The 23,730-nt window shown below is 44.7% G+C and overlaps 1 protein-coding gene across 1 annotated transcript in view; it reads right to left on the bottom strand.

Annotated features, from left to right (window-relative positions):
* The window catches only part of DNAH2 (dynein axonemal heavy chain 2), an 88,172-nt gene that overhangs the window by 61,423 nt on the left and 3,019 nt on the right, over positions 1–23,730 (bottom strand). The window contains exons 3-12 of the mRNA XM_049702633.1: positions 21,180–21,241; positions 16,860–17,030; positions 8,158–8,386; positions 7,502–7,612; positions 7,094–7,332; positions 5,921–6,112; positions 3,738–3,943; positions 3,170–3,299; positions 2,722–2,904; positions 2,004–2,218 (exon numbers count right to left, since the gene is read on the bottom strand). Of these exons, the coding sequence (XP_049558590.1) occupies positions 2,004–2,218; positions 2,722–2,904; positions 3,170–3,299; positions 3,738–3,943; positions 5,921–6,112; positions 7,094–7,332; positions 7,502–7,612; positions 8,158–8,386; positions 16,860–17,030; positions 21,180–21,241 (1,738 nt within the window). The remainder of the gene's footprint in view (positions 1–2,003; positions 2,219–2,721; positions 2,905–3,169; positions 3,300–3,737; positions 3,944–5,920; positions 6,113–7,093; positions 7,333–7,501; positions 7,613–8,157; positions 8,387–16,859; positions 17,031–21,179; positions 21,242–23,730) is intronic.

Below are 23,730 nucleotides of genomic sequence, written 5' to 3'. Positions count from 1 at the left end.
CAAACATCAGGTGGACACACCACTGTGGGGGGAAGGGAACAAGATGCAGGAAGCCTAGCTGAAAGCCCCCAGCACAGAATATTCAAGAACCTTATGGAAACGGTACAACTTCTAAGTACATCAGTAGTGGGTTGATGGATTAAATTACACTACAGCAAAATCGTGGGATGCTATAAGCCGTGGAAAATAATTATGTAGCTCTGTACATACAGAATGGAAAATCTCCCACACATATTGTTAACCTTAAAAAATAAAAAAAGCAAGTTGCAAAAATACTGTTTATAATGGGATCCTGTTTTACGTGTGCAGTGTGTATTTTTGATTACATGGTAATCATGGTTACCTCTAGGGAGTGGGGCTGTGCGCTGGATTTTCAGTTTTTCCTTTATATACTTCTACATCAATCTCTTTTCTTTTTCTTTCACAGTGAGCATGCACTACTTTTGTAGTTTAAAATTTTTAATTAAAAAATGATTTTAAAAATTAAAAAAAAGCAGCCGTATGAAATGGGTGGGGTGGAGTGATAAAAAATATACCAAATCTCTAACAGTGGTTATCTTTGGGGGAATTTTTTTCTTCCTTCTACTTTTCTGCATTCTGCAAATCTTCTAAAAGGATGAAGAATTTTATAATGGAAAAATTAAATAAATCATTTTGAGAACACTTTGAAAGTATAGAACAGTGAGGACAGTATGCTACTATTCATGTTAAAAAGTATACTTAGACAGACATACACTCTTATCCCTGGGATGTTACACAAGAAACTGGTAACCTTGACTCTTTCTTTTTTTTTTTTAAATATATTTTTAGGGGCTTCCCTGGTGGCGCAGTGGTTGAGCGTCCGCCTGCCGATGCAGGGGACACGGGTTCGTGCCCCGGTCCAGGAAGATCCCGCATGCCATGGAGTGGCTGGGCCCGTGAGCCATGGCCGCTGAGCCTGCGCGTCCAGAGCCTGTGCTCCGCAGCGGGAGAGGCCACAACAGTGAGAGGCCCACGCACAGCAAAAAAAAATATATATATATATATATATATTTTTTTAATTTTATTTCATATTTTTTAAAATTTTTGGCTGCCTTGGGTATTCATTGCTGCGCGCGGGCTTTTCTCTAGCTGCAGCTAGCGGGGGCTACTCTTCGTGGTGGTGCACGGGCTTCTCACTGCAGTGGCTTCTCTTGCTGCAGAGCACGGGCTCTAGGCGCGCGGGCTTCAGGCTTCTCCCTGGAGCCTGCATGCCACAACTAGAGGAGAGAAACACCCATACACCACAACTAGAGAGAAGCCCACGTGCCACGACAAAAGATCCTGCATGCCTCAACGAAGATCCTGCGTGCCGCAACTAAGACCTGATGCAGCCAAAAATAAATAAAATAAATAAATAAAAAGAAGGTTTGTCATCTCTGTAGTCAGCTGCCTTACATAGCTCCTTCTTTATTTCTCTCTTCAGCATCTTATATGGGAAGGAGGCATGGCTCCAGGGTAGAACTGTTCACTTACAGAGCCTCAAAGGGCAGGGACTTCGCCACTGGACACATTCCCCGTGCCCATCTCGGCTCTTAGCATGTGGAAGGCACTCGCTATATATTTTTGAATAATTAATAAATGGATTAATTAAATTTAAAACAGTGGTGATATGAAAATGTCATGATTCTAAAGCTGTAGATGAGGACATGATCTGACAGCCCATCAGTTCTCAGGAAAGGCCCCTTGGTGGCTCACAGTTTGGAAGGTTTCGCTGAGCCATCGCGGCCACCTAGTGGCAGAGCACCTACATCACTGGTTGAGTAGGTTACTGGGGTTTTTCTGTTTTCAATCAGTTTTTTTGAAGATAGAATGTGAAATTAAAATTAAGAAGTGGTAGTAAACATATTACGGGATAAGAGAGATTTAGAAGAATGGGGAGAGAAACCAAGAGATAGGAGTTAAACTCTGGGGAGGGTTGGGGAAGGGAAGGGCGCTAAAGACAGGACAAGCAGAATGGGAGGGAGTCACGGAGGGTGTTGTACTTGTCAAAGTTCACATCCAGCATGCCCGCCTTCTCCTGGTTGATTCGTAGCAATGGCGTATCCAGCCGCCGAATGCAGTCCTTGTCCAGCGTTGATGTCCAGTCTTGGAAGGTTTTTCGAACCAGTTCGTCAATGGCCTGAACCATCTGCTGATAGGTGTGTACGCTCTCCTCTCCCGTCCCGATGTGGGGCAGGAAATGAGCATTGGAAAGACACTGCGGGGGAAGAACCAGGGATGGCTGGAGTCACCTGCCACATTCCTCCGTGTCACCATCTCCCTGAGACCCCCATCCCCGCCCCCCAACGCACACACAGACACTCCGACAATATGTGGAAGACTCGGAGGGAAGGTGGAGCCCAAAGGAAAGGTGAGAGGAAGAGGCCACGGCACAACGAGAGAGGGAGTCCAAATGAAGAAAGAGAAGCACAGAGATTCAGCTCGAGGAAAAAAGTTGGGAAGAGGAAGTCCATCACAGGAAGTGAGGGATTTAAGAGGCACAAGGTCAAAAACTAGCATGAGCCCTTCCTCAGGACAGATGACTACATCTGCCACCCCCTGGACAGACCCAGTCTCGGTCAGGAAACCTCTCCAGGGAGACTCTCTGGAGGCAACCCCCCGCCCCTGCCCCCCACCCCACTCCCGCCCCAGCACTGGGCTCAGCCTGCAAACTCTACCATTGCCGCACTGAGAAGAAGTCCTGGAAAAGGCCAGACTTACGTTCATGACCCTGTCGATGCGACGCCGTAGGATCCGCACCCAGTGCGCCTGCCCCGAATGCTGGGCCATGTAGGGCTCCAGGTACGGCCACTTCTTGCTCAGCTCACGGTTCACGAGGGCCAGTTCGCTATTGAACAGCATGTAGAGATCCACCGCCTTCTTGTCATATGTTCGCTTGATAGTCTGATGAAGGAGAGGAAGTGGACAACACACCCAGGGATGCGGGTTCCCTGCAGCTCCACCCTGGAGGAAAGCTACACCCCTGCCGTGGGAGTCCCGCTCCCAAGGCACCCGGGCACTGGGGGAACAGCGGAAGAAAAGAGGCACTGGCCATTCAGGACATGGGACAGAGCATGAACGGAGGTTGGATGGTGTCTGGAAGGACCAGGAGGAACTGAAGGAAGGCAGAAGAGAACCAGGGGTGGAGGAAGCAAGCGGGCAGCCACACCTCTCGGGCTGCAAGCCTGCGGAAGGTGTCCAGCAGTAGCACCCCGTGCTCCACGTCGCGGACTAACTCGAAGGCGGAGCTGATCAAGTTCTGAGTCATCACCTCCAGGTCCTTGACTCCAGCCCGGAACCTGCACCGTTAGAGGCATGTTGAAGGGTGGGTGCCCTCGCCTGCCCCCAAGGACATCCCCTGAGTCAGACTTCCATGCGTTATGTACCGAGGGCTTCCTAGGCACCAGGCACTGAGTGTTGTACACGCATTAGTCCATTTATCCCTCAGAACAGTGCAGTGAGGTAGGCTTTATCACTAACCATATTTTATAGATGAGGAAACAGAGGCCCCAGCTGGTAGAACAATGTACGTAACTAGTTTGTGGCAGAACCGGGATCCAAGCCCAGGAAGGCTGACTCTGGAACCCTGAGTCTGAGCCACCACCTCCTTCCTAGCACTTCCCCTGCCCTCCCCAACCCTGACCTGTGGCCTCCACGCTTCCCCAGTACACTCTGCTCTCACCTCCCTGACCTCCCTTCCCTGCTCAAGCCTGGGGGCCTGCCTGTGATGCTCTCACCTATTGTAGTCTTCGTGCCAAGAGGTGTTCTTGACGTCCAGGATGCCCCCGCGAACAGCTCGCAGCACGTGCAGGTTTTTGTGGAAGATGTCCTCAATCTCCAGCAAGTTCCGTGTTATCTGGGGCCCCTGGGCGCCAGAGAAGCAGGGAAGGGGACCTTGCTTGCCATCTTCCCAGCGGGCAAAATGGAACTGACAGTCACATACCTGCAAAGAAGTCAGCGTGAGGCTTCCCGCCCTCCTTTCTGAACCTCTCTGTCCTGAGCTCTTTGGTTTAGCTTTAAATGGCTAAAAACTAAGGAGCACCAACCAGATACAAGGGGCTACCGGGGTGCATTTTAGCTGCAGAATGAAATATGAGATACTAAGGCAGTGATAACAGGCCAAAGTCTCAAAGCACGGGATGGTGGTCAGGCACACAGTCATGTGAAAAGAACCAAAGCAGCAAGTTCTAGGTGTAGCCTCAGCCCCAGCTCCCCCAGCTCCTGGAGCGTCTGCTGTTGGCTTTGAGTCTCCTTCCCTGACCGTCTTCCCACCTCGATAAGGTCCTTGCAGCGTTGCACAAAGGCATCGACCTGGGCAAATATGCTGGTCTGGTCTAGGACCCAGCCCCAGCGGGAGAACCTGTCGGAAGAAAGACTGACCAGTCAGAAGCGGGAACACGAGGCATTAACCAACCTGCCCAGGCCAGGCTAGAAACATGAGTCCTAGTTCAGGGGGAGCCTTAGAAAATGAGACCCCAAGAAACAGTTTTCCTGAACCCCAAGAGAAGAGACTCAAGGTGAGGAGAGCCAGAGAGGAAACAAAAACATCTCAGTTCTAAGAGAAGGTTTACACACAATGGAATTTTAGACTTCAGGGCCAAGAAAGGAGGAAAACACCAGGAGGGATTCCTGGGATCAGGGAGAAGGTTATTAGAGTTAGGAGGACCTACGGCTGGGAGCTAGAATACCCGAATCCACAGAGAAAACTCGGACCCATGTAAAAACTCGAGAAAGATATAATCCATAGGCTTAAAGTGCAAGCAAAAGGACTCAGAATCTACCCGCTATAGGAACGACAAGGTGGGTGACACACAGGATGTTAGGGGAGGCCCGTCGTACTGGGTATGCATCTGCACAGCCTGTAGGTAGTGGTCTCTCCAGGCGTGACAACAGGAGATGCAGCCTTGTAGGTCCTCCTTGCTAGAAATGACGTATCCCTCAAAGATCCGGTCCAGGGAGATGGCATGGCAGCACAGGCGGATGATCTCATTGCTCATCTGCAGAGGGGGTCCCAACAGCCTCAGTTCACAGCCTTAGTTGCACCCCACCCTCTCTCAGAGTCCCCAAGACCACGCCTCAGGTCTCAGCCTCCTACTTCTGGATTTGCCTCCCGATACCCCTCTCGCCCCTGGTCCTCCACTGCTGGCGTGGCAGCACCTCTGGGTTCCACCTCCATTGCCTGCCTCAGACCAGCTCTGCAGCTGCATTTCTAGCCAGCGATCGGCTCAGCACCCCTGCCCCACTCTTTGGCTCCACTGCCCTCCAGGAAGTGTGCCGGCTTCTGCTCCTCAAAAGTCGGTGTTCTTGGGCTTCCCTGGTGGCGCAGTGGTTGAGAGTCCGCCTGCCGATGCAGGGGACGCGGGTTCGTGCTCCGGTCCAGGAAGATCCCACATGCCGCGGAGCGGCTGGGCCCGTGAGCCATGGCCGCTGAGCCTGCGCGTCCGGAGCCTGTGCTCCGCAACGCGAGAGGCCGCAACAGTGAGAGGACTGCGCACCGCAAAAAAAAAAAAAAAAAAAAGTCGGTGTTCCTTCCTGAATCTGCCTCTCGCCCACTGCGAGTTCCATCTTTGGAAACGAGAAAGAGTGGGTCTTCCCCTTCCATACAGCTCTGCCTGGGAGTCTGTCCTTCGTGCCCCCCTCCCGCCCTGCACTCCATCTACGCCTCTTTGCAAAGCCCCTCTTCCCGCCTGGGCTACGTCCGTCTGGAAGCAAAATGTCCAGTCCAGGCCCCAACTCCAAGCATCACTATAGTTGATGATGCAGGCAAAAACCTGTGGTCTCCGTCCGACCTGAAGGGCATTCCTCACTACCTTTTCACCGCATATGTCTGCTGGTGAATTCCGCCTTCTCCAGAAATCTGCGTCCTATTAACACAGCCACCCCCTCATGACCCTCTGTCCCACCCTCTGCAGGCACACACCTTCCGGAAGAGGGAGGTCAGTCTCTCCCGAGTGTTGTAGTGGGGAGAGTTGACCCAGATGATGCGGATGAGACTGATGAGCCTGGGGAGTTTACTAGAGATGTCCTTAGGCCTCATGAAAGCCAGCTCCTGGTAAGGTTCCTTCAGGATCGACAAAAAAGTCAGGTTTGACTGTGCTTGACGAGATCCATCCTGGCAGTAAAGAGAAACCAGGAGAAGGCTTACCCCCTGGAAAGAACTGGTTCAAGGCGAGCGCTTTTGATCCTCCTCAAACCCTACCCCGACTTGCTTCTCCCGGGAAGCATTCCCAATTAACCCTACCTGGTGCCAATCACCTCAGGTCTCTGCCACCCTTCAGGACCAGAGCTTGAACATACCTACTTTTATTCACTTACTAGTTTCTACAAAAATATTTTTATGTCTTTTCTCATGTGTGAGTCCCATCTCTCCCACTAGACTGGGAATTCCCCAAGCTCAGGTTTTGCGTCTATTTCTCTAGTTTTTCCCCTTGAACTCTTAACTCTGCACAAAGGAGACGCTCAATAGGTGTTGATCAACTGACTGGATATCACTCTCATTCAGCCCAGTGGCTGTCACCCAGGCCCCTTCACTGCCCTGTTCTCAACGAGGGTTTTAGACTTCTCCACCTAACGGTGGCTCAGTTCCCTCAATACCAGCTTCAGATCCCACCTAGGAAGACAGGGCCTCTCTCTCTGTATTCTGCAGACCACTCTGATCTCTGTGCGTCAGCTTGTCATATAATACCAAATTTAATTTTTTTTTTTTTTTTTTTACCAAATTTAATTTTTTAAACGTGTTTCTCTTGCAGCTCTCTCGGCTGAACCGCGTGGGTGTGTCTTTGACCCCAGGCCATCTAGCCATCTCTTTTGTGTAAGTCTTATTTCTCAGCTGGACCGTATGGGTTGGGCTCAGAGAGGGCACTCAATGTCATACACTTGTTGAGTAACCAGAAGTCTCCCTAACTAAACTATAAGCTCCTTGGGACCTTGTGTTCTACCACTTTTATACTCTCCCACAAGTCCAAGTCCAAGCACTGGGTGCATCTATCTTTGCCTTTGATGACTATGTTGACTCTCTCTTCTTAGCACCTTACAGTGTACCAACTGCTGTCTACTTTCTGGCAAGCCTCCATCCTTCGATCCACTCACAGACCTGTATCTGCTGGGCCAGCTTCATAAAGGGCGCCAGGTAGGATGACTTGGCAAGACTCAGGATGGACTCGACGTGTTTCACTCCCGGCTTCACCAGCTGTTTGCTGATGCCAGACAGGTCCATGCATCGGTTGCGCCAGAACTCAATCTCCTCCAAAGGACCTAAATTTTCTCCTGTGTCCACAGTTTCCTGGGCACTGAGCACTTCCTTTATCTGCCGTGTCCAGTGGATCATGGTGGCTGCCGGCGAGAGGACAAAACCTCTGGCGTTTCTTTGCAGTACTCCCCAGTTGTGTCCTTCCCTGTTCCCCCTACAGAGCCCTCCTAACCCAACTCCTGTCCCAGCCTCTGGGCTGCCCCCCACCTCTCCCCTAGGAGCCCTGACACATGGGCAGTGCCAGCCACTCACTCTCCAGTTGCTGTACCAGATCTTTGTCTTTAACCACCGCCTCAGGCTTCATGTTCATGGCCTCTGTAGGGATGTAGAGAACAGTGTGCCCCTCCAGTTTGTACCGAGTATCTAAGGAAAGGAAAGGACCATGAGAGTTCACAGAGGGCGATGGGTGTATGCCACCCCACTTCCAACCGTGGTTGATGATCTGGGGCCCAGGAAGTATACGCATTTCAGGAGAGCAGGCAGGAGAAACTAAGACTCATGCTTTTTTGATACCAAGCGGGAAAATGACAGAAGGCAGAGATACCTCACTGAGATATAATAAGAGATTGTCATAAAATATGGTCAAAGATCTATACCATGCCCTCAACACTCTCTTCTATGACACATGTACTCCCCCTACTGCCCGCCCCCATCTCCCCTTACCCTACATGTACTCTTGGAAATTTCCAACTCTGAGCAGGTCTGGCCAACTGTTCTACAGCAGGAAACTCTACCTGGATTAGAAGGCAAACTCTGTACCCTGTTCCACTCATTCAGCAAACACATTCCAAGCACCTACTCTGTGCCAAGCAACGCGGGTACTCAGGATCAATCTTCCCCCCTGCCTCACTCTCTCTGCTGTTGGTGGGGACGGGGGAGAAAGCAGGCATTCCAGTCTTTCCACTCACCTGTCAGGCAGGCCAAGAACCTGTGCAGGTGAGAAGCAAAATGATTTCGAATGCTCTCGGGCCAGGTTGTGTTTGTAAAGATCTGAGGGGCAAAGACGCCGTCGAGCAGCCGAAGCAGGGCTGGGATGTAGGAACCCCGCACTGTCCCAAAATGCACAGTCGCCTCAAAGTTCTCTGGAGTGATGGGAACTGGCGCTTGGCGAATGAAGTAGACAATCTGGTTCTGGGTCTGCATGAAAGACAGTAGATCAGACTTCAGGGTCCAGGCCCAGCCATGATCCCCAAGGGAATCTGAGGCTCCAATCATGAAAGCCTGGCTGAGTTCTTCGTCGCCTTCCCTTAGTGTATCCAATCCTTCTCCAAATATAAGCAACATGAGGTGCTTCCTGTTCTTGTCAGGGACATAACAGAGTCTGTATACAGAGATGTGGGGAGGAAATGGAGAGAGCATGCCTTGAGGGTAGGGACTGTGTATTTTGTCCAACTTGGCTCCAGACCTAGCACAGTGACGGGGACATATTAGATGCTCCATAAATGATGGATGGATGGATAAATGGAAAGAAAAGGATATAGGAAAACCAGAAAGGAGAAGGACCTAAAGTAAGAGACAACTGTCTAGGGTTTTCCATTTCACTTGCATATACTTTTCCCCCAATTTTTCACTTATCCTTCAGTTGTGTTTATGCTGAGTTTTTGTTGTTGTTTACATTCAGAAATGTATAACTTTCCTGTTGTTAAAACTTCTTAAAGTTTCTGACTTATACATGCTTAGAAAAGTCATTCCCACTCTAAGATCAGATTCACCTGTCTTTTTTTCTTTAGTACTTTTGTAGCTACTCTTTATACTTGATTTAACTTTAAAAACTGAAAATAAAATGCAAAGAAGAAATTCATAACCATTCATCTTCCCACTACCCAGAATTAAATTTTGGCATTTTTTTTTTTGTTTTTGGTTTTTTTTGTCCATGCCATGCGGCATGTGGGATCTTAGTTCCCTGATCAGGGATCGAACCTGCGCCCCTGCATTGGACGCACAGAGTCTTAACCACTAGACTACCAGGGAAGTCCTTGTATTTCTTTTTGTAAAAAAAAGCTTAACAATTATTATTTTTGTTAAAAATGATATGTTAATTATAAATAACTGAAACAATGCAGAAAAGTACAAAGATAAAAGTTTAAATGTCATCTAAAATTCCACCACCCAGACATTAATTATGATCATTAGAGAAAATACTATTCCAGACATCTCTCTCTCTCTCTCTCTCTCTTTCTCTCTCTACCTATCTATCTATATATATATATACAGGAAAATAAATTAAAATAGTTATTTCAAAATAGGATCATGCTATTTTTTTTTACATATAATTTATTTATTTTTGGCTGCATTGGATCTTCGTTGCTGTACACGGGCTTTCTCTAGTTGCGGCAAGCGGGGGCTTCTCTTGTTTTGGGGCACAGGCTCTAGGCATGCGGGCTTCAGTAGTTGTAGCACACAGGCTCAGTAGTTGTGGCTTGCAGGCCCTAGAGTGCAGGCTCAGTAGTTGTGAGCACGGGCTTAGTTGCTCTGTGGCATGTGGGATCTTCCTGGACCAGGGCTCAAACACGTGTCCCCCGCATTGGCAGGCGGATTCTTAACCACTGCGCCACCAAGGAAGCCCCAGGATCATGCTATTTGTAATTAAAAGTATTAAATTTAATTTTACTTGGATTTAATAGAATAAAAACATATTGATGTGAATATAGTAAGTGGTTGAGCTTCAAATAAATGTTTCTTTATCTCTAAGAGAGATTTCTTCCTAAAAGACCCCTTTCTAAGGTCATAAGAAAGCTTATGAAAAATATTAAGAGGTTAGGACTTCCCTGGTGGTGCAGTGGTTAAGAATCCACCTGTCAATTCAGGGGACATGGGTTCGAGCCCTGGTCCGTGAAGATCCCACATGCCGCGGAGCAACTAAGCCTGTGTGCCACAACTACTGAGCCTGCGCTCTACAGCCTGGGAGACACAACTACTGAACCCGTGTGCCACAACTACTGAAGCCCACGTGCCTACAGCCCATGCTCCACAACAAGAAGCCACCTCAATGAGGAGCCCACACACCGCAACAAAGAGTAGCCCCTGCTCGCCGCAACTAGAGAAAGCCCACGTGCAGCAATGAAGACCCAATGCAGCCAAAAAATAAATAAATAAATGAATAAAAAGAGGTTAGTTTTCTCACTGCCTCCCAATTTTAAGTTCAGTTGACTCGCTGCTTTGAACGACAGGAACATTGGCATCCTCTTACTCTCTTGCATTCTCTCACCACTTCCCAATTTTTGTTATACTATTATTTTTTACATTGTCCAGGTTGATAACATTCACATTCAATAACATAACCATAATTCCCATGGTTATTTAGTATTAGTTCTTTATTTAAATGAATTGAATATTCACAGAGTCTCTATTCCTGAGTTTTCTATTTGGTTCATTCCTCTTTTTTTTTTTTTTGGTTCATTCTTTGATGAACTGGATTTCCATTGATGATGTCATTTTTGCTTTTCAAAGTAGGGTTCTTTCAAGACTAAAAATGACTGCCTATTTGTTGCCTCTATACTTGACCATCTAGGCTGGGAATTATACCCTTGGGTTATGTTTGGTTCCTGGAGAACTTGTAGGTGTAACTTCTGGGTGTTCAGAGAAGTCTGAGATCAGCCTAATGGTTCCCCTTGGTAGATAATTTGGGGTTTTGACTAGAGGCCTAAATAATTATTTCCCAAATTTTTATTTTGAAAAAAATTCCAACCCATAGAAAAGTTGCAAGGAAGGCACAATGAACAATAACATGCCCTTCATCTAAATCCACTAATTGTTAACATTTTGCTGTACTTGTGCATGATTGCACTCTCTCTCATTTTCTCTCCTTCTCTCTCTGCTGAGCCATTTCAGAGTTAGCAGCAGACGTTATAAAACTACACCCTTACATACTTCAGCATATGGCTCCTAAAAGGGAGGATATTCTCCAACAGTCTCAACACTGTAATTATCACACTCAGAAAATTTAACTTCATTTAATACTTTTATATAATACACAGTTTATATTCGATTTTCCACAGTGGTCCAAATAATGTCATTTACAGCTGGTTTCTTCCCATCCAGGATCCAATACAGATCACACATGGTTGTGTCCCCTTTAATTCCACATAGTTTCCCAGTCTTTTTCTTTCTACCATGACAGTGGTATTTCTAATAGTCCAGGCCAGTTGTTTTCCAAAATGTCCCTTAATTTTTTTTTTTTTTTTTTTGCGGTACGCGGGCCTCTCACCGCTGTGGCCTCTCCCGTTGCGGAGCACAGGCTCCGGACGCGCAGGCCCAGCGGCCATGGCTCACGGGCCCAGCCGCTCCGCGGCACGCGGGATCCTCCCGGACCGGGGCACGAACCCACATCCCCTGCATCGGCAGGCGGACTCCCAACCACTGCGCCACCAGGGAAGCCCTGTCCCTTAATTTTGATTTATTGGATTGTTTCCTCATTATTAGATGCAGGTTAAATATTCTTGGAAGGAATACCACATAGGTGATGTTCCCAAAGAATTAATTTCCCCGAATTTAAGTAACCTAACTAAGACGTGTATTGACATTAAACACTGTGCAACAAATTTTTGTGGAATAAAGTATGTCCTTTCAATTCCCACATTCTGTTCCTTCTGCAGTTCAGGGAAATTCTCTGTATTTTTATTATTATTTTTTGTTCCACCGGGTCTTAGTTGTGGTAGGCAGTCTCCTTAGATATGGCATGTGAACTCTTAGTTGCAGCATGCATGTGGGACCTAGCTCCCTGACCAGGGATTGAACCTGGGCCCTCTGCAATGGGAGGTCAGTATTATCCACTGCACCACCAGGGAAGTCCCTCTGTATTTTATTTTTAAATTTATATTCTGTTTCATTAGTTGGTACCCTATGTTAGATCACCTGTGTCTGTCTTTCACATCTATTAAATTCTCTCTACTTGTATTGTCATTGGTTTTTTCTTCTGCATACGCTGTAATTATCTGAGGCCTCTCTTCTACATCCGTTCAGATTTTCAGTGGTAGCTATTCAGTTCCTTGCTGTTTCTAACCTACTAATTTTAACATGTAAACATGCTGCTTTATTTCAAAAATCTGCAGTCTCCCTCTTATTTCATTCTCACGTTTTATCATTTCGTCTCTCAGCTTATTAAAAAATTGAATTCGTGGGCTTCCCTGGTGGCACAGTGGTTGAGAGTCCGCCTGCCAATGCAGGGGACACGGGTTCGTGCCCCGGTCCGGGAAGATCCCATATGCCGTGGAGTGGCTGGGCCCGTGAGCCATGGCCGCTGAGCCTGCGCGTCCAGAGCCTGTGCTCCGCAACGGGAGAGGCCACAGCAGTGAGAGGCCCGCGCACCGCAAAAAAAAAAAAAAAAAAAAATTGAATTCGTGTTCTTATTAAGTCGTACTGTAACATGATGCTGTTGTGAGGAATTGCCTTCTGTTCAGTTATGTTTTCCTCTTTTGCATGTTTTGTTCTGTTCTTTTTCTCCCTTGATGTAGTATGCTTGCAGTTGCCATGCAATTTCACTTGCCTCATGCTTGCACAGCTCTCTGAATTCCTTCTTTTTGCTTTAAAGTACTGTGGGTGACTTCCTGATGTCCCACTGTGAGAGCCCAGTTTCATTTCCCCCTCGAAGTTAAAGGGTTGGGTATTTTATGTTTCATTCACTTTTCTCTAGCCTAAGATAACTGCATGAGGGGATGGGCAGATGGTTAAGGCTAATTTAAAACTGTAAAATCTTTGTTAAAATACATGGGCTCTTTCTTTTCAGATTTTGTAAAAAACCAAGGTTCACTCCATCTCACTAGGGGGCGTCCACCATTCCCGCAGGGAGGACGGTTTCCATAAGTTAGTACATAGACCTTTCATTGGCCCCCACTTTTAAAGTTTATTAGATTAGATTTTGCTTCTTTCCTTGTTTGTTTACTCTTGGGTGTTTGTGGTTTTCTCGTTTTACTTTTTACTATTTTTTTTTTTTTTTTTTTTTGCGGTACTCAGGTCTTTCACTGTTGTGGCCTCTCCCATTGCGGAGCACAGGCTACGGACGCACAGGCTCAGCAGCCATGGCTCATGGGCCCAGCCGCTCCACAGCATGTGGGATCCTCCCAGACTGGGGCACGAACCCGCGTCCCCTGCATCAGCAGGCAGACTGTCAACCACTGCGCCACCAGGGAAGCCCTACTTTTTACTATTTTATCAAGTATTCAAGAGTAATAATTTCTTAAGGAAGTTTTTCAATTTCAATCTTGCCCCAGGAGAATACGATTAAATCCATGATCTATTTAGAATATTTTTTGGCATGCTAAATAGATGTTTTTCAGCTTTGTCGAGGCATAATTGACAAATAAACGTATATATTTAAGGTGTACACTTTGCTGTTTTGACATACATATACACTGTGAAATGATCACTGCAATAAAGTTAATTAACATATCCATGATCCCATATGGTTACCATTTTCTTTTTCTTTTTTCTTTTTGTAGTGAGAACACTTAAGAACTACCCTTTAGCAAATTATACATTATAGTATTATTAACCATAGTTACCATGCTGTATATTAGATCTCCAGAACTCATTAATCTTGCATAACTTAAACTTTGTACAATTTTCCCCCAGTTTTATTGAGATATAATTGATCTATAACATTGTATTGGTTTAAGGTATACAGTGTAATGATTTGATATGTATATTTATTGCCAAATGATTACAATAAGTTAACACCTATCACCTTACATAACTACAATTTTTTTTTGTCAGAACTTTTAAGATCTGTTCCCTTAGCAACTTTCAAATATACGTTTTGTTAACTAGAGTCACCATGCTGTATGTACATTAATCCCCAGAACTTATTTATCTCATAATTGGAAGTTTGTACCTTTGACCAACTTCATCCATTTTCCCTACTCCCCCATCCCCAACTCTGGCAGCCACCAATCTGTCCTCTGTTTCCCTCCATCTGAATCTCTGTTTCTCAATCTGTCCTGTTCTCTGTTTCTATGAGTTAGTTTTTTTTTTTTTCTAGATTCCACACATAAGTGAGATCATACAGTAATTGTCTTTCTCCATCTGACTCATTTCACTGAGCATAATACCCTCCAAGGCCACCCATGTTTTTGCAAATGGCAAGGTTTTTTTCTCTCTCATTGCTGAATATGTGTGTGTGTGTGTGTGTGTGTGTGTGTGTATTCCACATTTTCTTTATCCACTCATCCAATGACGGACACTTAGGCTGTTTCCATACCTTGGCTATTATAAATAAACTATAATGAATGTGGGGGTGTGGATATTTCTTCAAGACCGTGATTTCATTTCCTTTGGATATACACCCAGAAGTGGGATTGCTAGATCATATGGTAGTTCTATTTTTATTTTCTCGAGGAACCTCCATACTGTTTTCCATAGTGACTGCACCAATTTACATTCCCAGTACACAAGGGTTCCCTTTTCTCCACATCCTCATCAATATTTGTCATCTCTTGTCTTTCTCATGATGGCCATTCTAACAGGTATGAGGTGATACCTCACTGTGGTTTTGATTTGCATTTCTCTGATTAGTGATATTGAGCACCTTTTCACGTACATGTTGGCCATTTGTATGTCTTCGTCGGAAAAATGTCTTTTCAATTCTGCACGGTTTTTAATCACATTGTTTTGTTTTCTTGCTATTAAATTGTATGATTTCTTTATATATATTTTAGATATGTATTCATCTCTTATCAGATATATGATTTGCAAATATTTCCTCCCATTCGTAGGTTGACTTTTCATTTTGTCGATGATTTCCTTTGCTGTGCAGAAGCTTTTTAGTTAGATGTAGTCCCACTTGTTTATTTTTGCTTTTATTGCTTTTGTTGTAGGGACAAAAAATTTGTACCCTTTCACCAACATTTCCCTATTTCCCCCTTGCCCCACTAGATTTTTTTAATAGAAAACCTTTGTTTTCCATGTTTCCCTATTCATCGAATAATCCATCTTTCCCCACAGATTTTAAAAGCAATTTTTGTAGAAAATGCTTAACATATATGTTTCTGGACTCTCTCTGTTTCTTTACTGTTGCTTATATAATACATATTCGTGCCCCAATCTAACTATTTTAATTACTGTAATTTAATAAAAGATTTTCATAGTCACAGATCTCCTACATTACTTTTCTTCTTCATCTTTTTTTTTTTGTTTGCTATTTTCATTTCATTTTTCTAGATATACTTTAAATAATCCTTTACACTAGGGATCTAGGGTCTGTGGCACTTTGATTGGAGTTGCATTAAAACAGTACAGTTTTTTGGGTGGAATGATCTTTATAATATTAAGATTCCCACTCAGAAACAGGATAGGGCTCATCATTTTTTTTTTAACATCTTTAGTGAAGTATAATTGCTTTACAATGGTGTGTTAGTTTCTGCTTTATAACAAAGTAGGGCTCATCATTTATTTAAATCTTCTTTCTTGGCCTTCAACAAAGTTGTTTTCTTTCATATAAATCCTAAATTATTTTTTGCAAATTTTTGTTCCTTTTGTGAATGAAATATATTTTTCATGATGCTTTATAGCCGATTATTGCCAATACACAGGAAAAAGCCATGGCCTGTTTTGGGTTTTGTTTGTTTAATGTGGAAGCTTCACAAATTGTGCTGCTGAGCAGGGCCATGCTAATCTTCATTATCATTTCAATTTTTGTATATGTGCTGCCAATAAAAGCAAAGCAATAGCCCTTCTTCTTTTCCAGAATTTTATTTCTAAAAATTTCCAACATACAGGAACACTAAAAGAATTTTACAATAATGACCTGTACACCCACCACCCATATGCTACCACCAACATTTTACTATACTTCTGTCTTTTAACTGTTTCCCTGCCCATGGTTTACCTTTCACTAATGCACCCTCCGCATTGTTGGAACAGTTATCTATCTAACCCACGAAAGCCTTCAATAGTTCCCTCTGGGATAAAGCCAAATTCTTTAGCATAACATACAAGGCCCGTCACAAGCTGACCCCAACCCACCTTTCCCATATCATTTCCCACAACTCCTCTTTCTTTGCACATAAAGTGTTCTTTACCTGGATGCTCTTACTCAGCCTCGATGAAATCCTACTTACCCTTCATCCCCAACTCAAATATCACCTCCATCACCAAGCCTTGCCAGCATTCCACTGGCTACATTAGTTGCTTCCAAAAAAGCTCTTATAAAGCTTTGCCCAGGCATCATAATATACTGTAAATATTTTTTATATGTCTGTCTTCCCCACTAGACCATGAGATCATCAAAAGCAAAACCTTGGGGCTTCCCTGGTGGCGCAGCGGTTGAGAGTCCGCCTGCCGATGCAGGGGACACGGGTTCGTGCCCCGGTCCGGGAAGATCCCACGTGCCACGGAGCGGCTGGGCCCATGAGCCATGGCCGCTGAGCCTGCGCGTCCGGAGCCTGTGCTCCGCAACAGGAGAGGCCACAACAGTGAGAGGCCCGCATACCGCAAAAAAAAAAAAAAAAAAAAAGCAAAACTTTGCCTCATTCCTCTCTGTATCCTGCTGCCAAGCAGGGTGTGTGATGCTCAACAGACCTTGTACACAGGAGATGAGACTCACAGATGACAGAGATCCTCAGAAACTTCAGCCCCCTGGGAGAACACCCTGATGTCTGGACCGCGGAGTACGCACCTGCACAGGCATCCCCAGACCTAGCTTCAGCCCCAAACAGGGGTCGATGAAGATGGTGAGGATGGGCTCCGAAGGGTCCTGGGCAAAGTGTTCCAGAATGGTATCGTGCTCCTCTGTCCAAGTGGCAGCTGCCAGTCCTGTCAGCATAGCTCGGGACAGGAAAAGGGGCTTCTGCAGAAGGAGAGCAGAGGGCCAGAGCAGGGACAGCTGTCAGGATGGGTCACTTCTCCCAACCACTGTCACGTATGAGGACGTGGGGGATGAGGGAAGTCAGACAGCTTCAGAACGGGGAAGGGAAAGCTGAGAACGGACTGAAAGACAGGTTTCAAGCTTTCGAAGAAACAAGACAATAAGATTCTCTTCCCTCTACCAGTAAAAATAGAATGGATCATGAAGGAAGACTGAGGGATATCATCTTCCCAAGATACTTCATTTATGCCTGTGTTTGTAAAAATGTCTTATCAAGCAACCCTCAACCTCACAGTAAAACTAAATCAAGGGAACATGTAGGATATTAGCCTAAGTCAAACAATTAGGATTCCATATGTATGTGTTAGCATATGGTATTTGTTTTTCTCTTTCTGACTTACTTCACTCTGTAATGACAGACTCTAGGTCCATCCAACTCACTACAAATAACTCAATTTCATTTCTTTTTATGGTTGAGTTATATTCCATTAAAGCTGGGACAAAGTGAGAGAGTGGCATGGACATACGTACACTACCAAATGTAAAACCGATAGCTAGTGGGAAGCAGCAGCAAAGCACAATGAGACCAGCTCGGTGCTTTGTGACCACCTAGAGGGGTGGGATAGGGAGGGTGGGAGGGAGGGAGACGCAAGAGGGAAGAGAGATGGGGATATACGTATATGTATAGCTCATTCACTTTGTTATAAAGCAGAAACTAACACACCATTGTAAAGCAATTATACTCCAATAAAGATCTTAAAAACAAACAAACAGGGCTTCCCTGGTGGCACAGTGGTTGAGAATCTGCCTGCCAATGCAGGGGACACAGGTTCGAACCCTGGTCTGGGAAGATCCCACATGCTGCGGAGCAACTAGGCCCGTGAGGCACAACTACTGAGCCTGTGCGTCTGGAGCCTGTGCTCCACAACAAAAGAGGCCGCAATAGTGAGAGGCCCGCGCACCGCGATGAAGAGTGGCCCCTGCTCGCTGCAACTAGAGAAAGCCCTCGCACAGAAACGAAGACCCAACACAGCCAAAAATAATAAATTAATTAATTAAAAACGAACAAACACAAAAAAAAAAAACCGAACAAACAAACAAAAACAATTAGGAGCAAGGGGATGACAAGCTGGAAAAAGGATAAGGGTAAAAGAGCAATTTCTCCATGATGTGGCCTCCACAGGATACTGGAATAAGTATGTGATATTGGGCAAAAGTCAACTGGCATATCAGTGAGGAAAAAAGAAAAAGGGAGGTGAAAAGACAAGACTGGAAAACACCAAAGAACAAACCAATTGGATGGAAAATAAATCATAACTGGTGGCTAGAAAAAAGACAGCATTATTTTGAACACTACTAAATAAATTAAGAAAACTAGAGAATATAAAAATCTAGCTCGGTGAACTTGAGAAGTCACCCCGTCCTTCTTCCAGTACTTCTGGAAGATGATAAAGAATCCCTCTTACTTAAAGTTTCCAGGTCAAGAAAATTTAGCTAGTGATCTAAAATCTTCCGTATATAAATACATACATGAAGAACCAACGAGAAAAACACTAAGACCCAGATAAATGGACGAAAGGATATGAACAAACATATCATGTCATAAAAAAAGAAAAAATGAAAATGTGAAAATATGAAATAAATGTTCAATTTCATTTGAAATCAAAGAAATACAAATAAACATAGCAAAGGTGTATCATTTTTTTAAAAATCCTTGCTAGGTTGGTACAGCCACTATGGAGAACAGTATGGAGGTTCCTTAAAAAACTACAAATAGAACTACCATATGACCCAGCAATCCCACTACTGGGCATATACCCTGAGAAAACCATAATTCAAAAAGAGTCATGTACCAAAATGTTCATTGCAGTTCTATTTACAATAGCCAGGAGATGGAAACAACCTAAGTGTCCATCATTGGATGAATGGATAAAGAAGATGTGGCACATATATACAATGGAATATTACTCAGCCATAAAAAGAAACGAAATTGAGTTATTTGTAGTGAGGTGGATGGACCTAGAGTCTGTCATACAGAGTGAAGTAAGTCAGAAAGAGAAAGACAAATACTGTATGCTAACACATATATATGGAATATAAGAAAAAAAAATGTCATGAAGTACCTAGGGGTAAGACGGGAATAAAGACACAGACCTACTAGAGAATGGACTTGAGGATATGGGGAGGGGGAAGGGTAAGCTGGGACAAAGTGAGAGAGTGGCATGGACATATATACACTACCAAACGTAAAATAGATAGCTAGTGGGAAGCAGCCGCATAGCACAGGGAGATCAGCTCGGTGCTTTGTGACCACCTAGAGGGGTGGGATAGGGAGGGTGGGAGGGAGGGAGATGCAAGAGGGAGGAGATATGGGAACATATGTATATGTATAACTGATTCACTTTGTTATAAAGCAGAAACTAACACACCACTGTAAAGCAATTATACTCCAATAAAGATGTAAAAAAAAAAATCCTTGCTAGGGAATTCCCTGGTGGTCCAGTGGTTAGGACTCCACGTTTTCACTGCCGAGGGTGCAGGTTCAATCCCTGCTCGGGGAACTAAGATCCCACAAGCCGCGGAGTGGAACCAGAAACAAAAAACTGCTAAACTGCTAACACCCAGGCCTGGAAAGTGTTTGTTGCTAGTGCGAGGGCAAAACAATGCAATTTGTTTGAAAAACAATTTGGCATTATGTATTAAAGGTGTTAGAAATGTTCTTTACTCTTTGATTCAGGAACTCCATATACAGGAATCTAACTTAAGGAAATATTAAGTATTTCAAAATGTGTTAGTTTTATTTACAATATTCATCACTGTATTATTATGAGAGCAAAAAAATCATAAATGGCAAATGTCCAAGAGTAAGGATTTAACTGTGATACATATATCTTACGGAGCACCATATGACCATTAAAAATGGCACTTAAAGGGGCTTCCCTGGCGGTCCAGTGGTTAACACTCCACGTTTCTATTGCAGGGGGCACAGATTCAATCCCTGGTCAGGGAACTAAGATCCCGCAAGCAGCACGGCGGCCAAAAAAAAAAAAAAAAAAATGGCACTTACAGAGAATTCCCTGGCGGTCCAGTGGTTAGGATTTGGTGTTTTTCACTGCTGGGGCCCAGGTTCAATCCCTGGTCAGGAACTAAGATCCCATAAGCTACGCAGCCAAAAAAAAAAAATGCTGCTTACAAAAAGTATGTAATAACAGTAATGAAAATACTACATATCAAAAAAAAAGAGGTATCTTGTGATTTACATACTTGTGATTAAAAAAATAAAGGCAGCCTGATGTATTTTTTTAAGTATATAATAACACGAAGAATAAAAAAATGTTTTGTGAGAAAGCCTAATAAAAAATTATAATGTGTGGTACAGTTGGGATTGTTAAAAAACAAAAAAACTTGCAAATCTACACAGAAAGAAAGGACATATACCAAATTAGTAACGTTGGATGTACATATACCAAATTAGTAACGTTGGATGTGTTTAGGCAGTAATACTATGACTTTTATTTTCCCTTTCTTTGTTTTACTTTTCTGTCCCTTCCAATTTTTTTCTTTAATGAGTAGTTGTCACTTTTCTCTCCCTTTTTAAAAAAGTTCAAGGTCACCATTCTATTCTTCTAACCCAGGTAACTGAGGGTGTGCCTAGGCTCTGATGCAGCTTGGAAATAAAAGTGTAGAGGTTACTAAGTGCCAAATTCTGAAGGTATTTCAAGTGGCTTCTGTAAACTCTTCAGCCAAAGGAGGGAACTGAAGGACAGGAAGAAAGAGGATGTCTTGGAAATTAGTATCCAATTAGGACAGTGTCCGCCCAGCTTGTTCAGATGTTCACCCATTCAACGGGTATAGCTTGTTGCAATCTGACCCAAGGTGGAGAGATGAGGAAGGGCCTTCTGAGAGCCCTGTTCCCCACTGAAAGCCCTATTCTTTGGGAGGGGTAGGGGGCACGGATAACTTTGTCCTTTACTCGGTGTACTGGATTTGCAGTGAGCAGCCTACCAGTAGAAAGTAAAGAGAAGGTAGTGAGAGATTGAAGAGAATTCCTCGTACTCCATTCTGCAACTGATCCTTTGATTCACCAGTTGTTGGGGAGGAATATTTGTCTCAGAGAAAAGCCAAACTTACCACGTCTATCTCACACTCCTGTAATTCTTCTTTCTGTATTTCAGGTTCCTCCAATATTGGCTCTGGGAAGAATGAAAATTCAAAAATGAAGGCATTCCATTAAAAGTTAAACACAGAGACTTCCCTGGCGGTCCAGTGGTTAAGTCTCTGAGCTTCCACTGCAGGGTGCACGGGTTCGATCCCTGGATGGGGAACTAAGATCCCACATGCCAGACAGCACAGCCAAAAAAACAACAACAAATAAAAGAAGTTAAACGCAGAGTCACCATATGACCGAGCAACTCCACTTCAAGGTACTTGAAGTACCTTGAGAAACTGGCACCCCATGGCCCCTATATCTTCACTTCTAAGTTGCACCAGAGCCTAGCCTCTCAGCAGGCACTCCCTATTCCCCTTTCCTCCCAGATCCTGGTGACCACGAATCTACCTTCTGGGTCTATGAACTTGCCTATTCTGGACATTTTATACTGGTGGAATCATACAATATGCGGTATTTTGTGACTGGCTTCTTTTACTTGGCATTATTTTCAAGGTTCATCCACGTTGTTGTATCGTAGCAGACCTTCATTCTTTTTATGGCTGCATAATATTCCGCTGCAATTTGTTTATCCATTCATCGTGGATGGACGCTTGGGTGTGTCCGCCTTTCGGCTGCTGTGAATAGCACTGCTGTGAACACGGGCATACAAATGTCTGTCCGAGTCCCTGCCTCCAGTTCTCTGCAACTAGACATGCCACAGCGAAGGTCCCACGTGCCACAACTAAGACCCAGTGCAGCCAAATATAAATAAATAAATGTATATTTTTAAATTTTTCTTTTAGAAAGCTGACTGGGGCTGGAGGGGGCACAGAAGGAGGCAGGGGAATGAAGGCAGTCAGTATTAAGGTCATCCTAGGCATTCAGCTTCTGGCCTGCCATTCTTCCCCCATCCTGTTCCCACATGGAGAAGTTGGGGCCCACAGAAATCAGCCCCTCTCTAAGCAAACCGTCATCCCCACTCTGGACTCCATAAAACCCAGGGGGGTGTCCCTCTCCTTCCTGATCTGTTGCTCACACAGGAGACTGGGGTAAAACTGGTGGGCCTCCCATCTCCTGTGGGCTGAAAGGAGGAAGGAACAAATGAGGTGCGACCAAAAGACCTTGGGAACAGGACACTCCAACTTCCAGAAAGAAACCCTAAGAGGGGAGTGAGGCACACAGGCCGAGGAAGGAAATCATGAGAAAGGTGGGACAGCTGATTCTAGGAGCTCAGTGGTGAGTGGGATGGGTAACCAAGAAACCCAACGCCCTTCGAGAAAGCCAAGGGCATCCAAGGTTTCAGACAGGGACGAGGCGGGGGAGGGAGACTGAGACAATCTCAAGAGTAAACTGGTTTTGTCCTCTATTGTAATACAATTTATATAAAGTCTAAACCATGCAATACGATACTAGTATGTGATGGTCATGGATACACACAGTAAAATTTTAAGAAACAGGCTTGAGAATGACAAACACCAACTCAGGATAGCGGTGACCTCTGGAGAAGGAGAGAAGGGCTTGGGGGGGTGGCGTGTAGCAGGGGGACAAAGGGATTCACTTGTTGCCATCATGATTTATTCTCACACTGGGTGACGGGTACATGGGTGTTCATTATCTCATTCTCTGTATTTTTTCTGATTTGCCTGAAATACAGGTCTACAATCCCTTAACCAAAACCCTTGGGATCAAGTATATTTCAGAATGTAGACTTGTAATAGCGTATGGCATATGAGACCCCCACCACATCTTGGGGCCTCTAGAACAGCACTCCACAAACTTTTAATGTCAGTATTTCTGCAGTAAAACATATGAAAATTTATACTAAGTGGTTTAAATAGACTATAAATACCTTCATGTCAGTTTAGGTTATGTCTCACCACCAAATAAGTTTGGATGCCAAATTTTGGGGGAAAAAAACCCTTTCAGTTCTTAGGGCTTTTTAAAATTAGAGATATGGGATTATGAACCTGTACTTCTTTTCTTAGTGGGAACGGAGGAGCACTTAAGGAAGCAAAGGATATCAATAAAGACCTCAAAAGGGTGTTTTGCCCTTTAACCCACCATCCTTCACCAAGAAGTGTTTTAGGCCTGGTCTTAGCCCATTTGGGCTACTATAACAGAACACCATAGACTGGGTGGCTTCTGAACAGCAGACATTTATTCCTCACAGTTCTGGAGGCTGGAAGTCCTAGATCAGGGTGCCAGCAGGGTTGGGTGAGGGCCCTCTTCTGGGGCGCAGACCTCTCTTTGTGCCCGGCGGAAGGGGGCAAGGAATCTCTCTGGAGTTGCTTCTTTTAAGGCACTAATCCCACTCATGACAGCTCCACCCTCATGATTTAAGCAACCTCCCAAAGGCCCCTCCTACTAACACCATCATATTGGGCATGAGAATTTCAACATATGAATTTGGGGGGGACACAAACATTCAGACCATAGTAGGCCCCCTCTGTCTCCTGTGGGACAGGCCTCAATCCCTCCCCAACTCCAAAGAGTACAGGGATTTTTTTTTTTAATATTTACTTATTTGGCTGC

Source organism: Orcinus orca, chromosome 19 (assembly GCF_937001465.1).
Source record: "Orcinus orca chromosome 19, mOrcOrc1.1, whole genome shotgun sequence".
Classification (NCBI taxonomy): domain Eukaryota; kingdom Metazoa; phylum Chordata; class Mammalia; order Artiodactyla; family Delphinidae; genus Orcinus; species Orcinus orca.
This window is presented reverse-complemented; position numbering and strand designations above follow the sequence as displayed.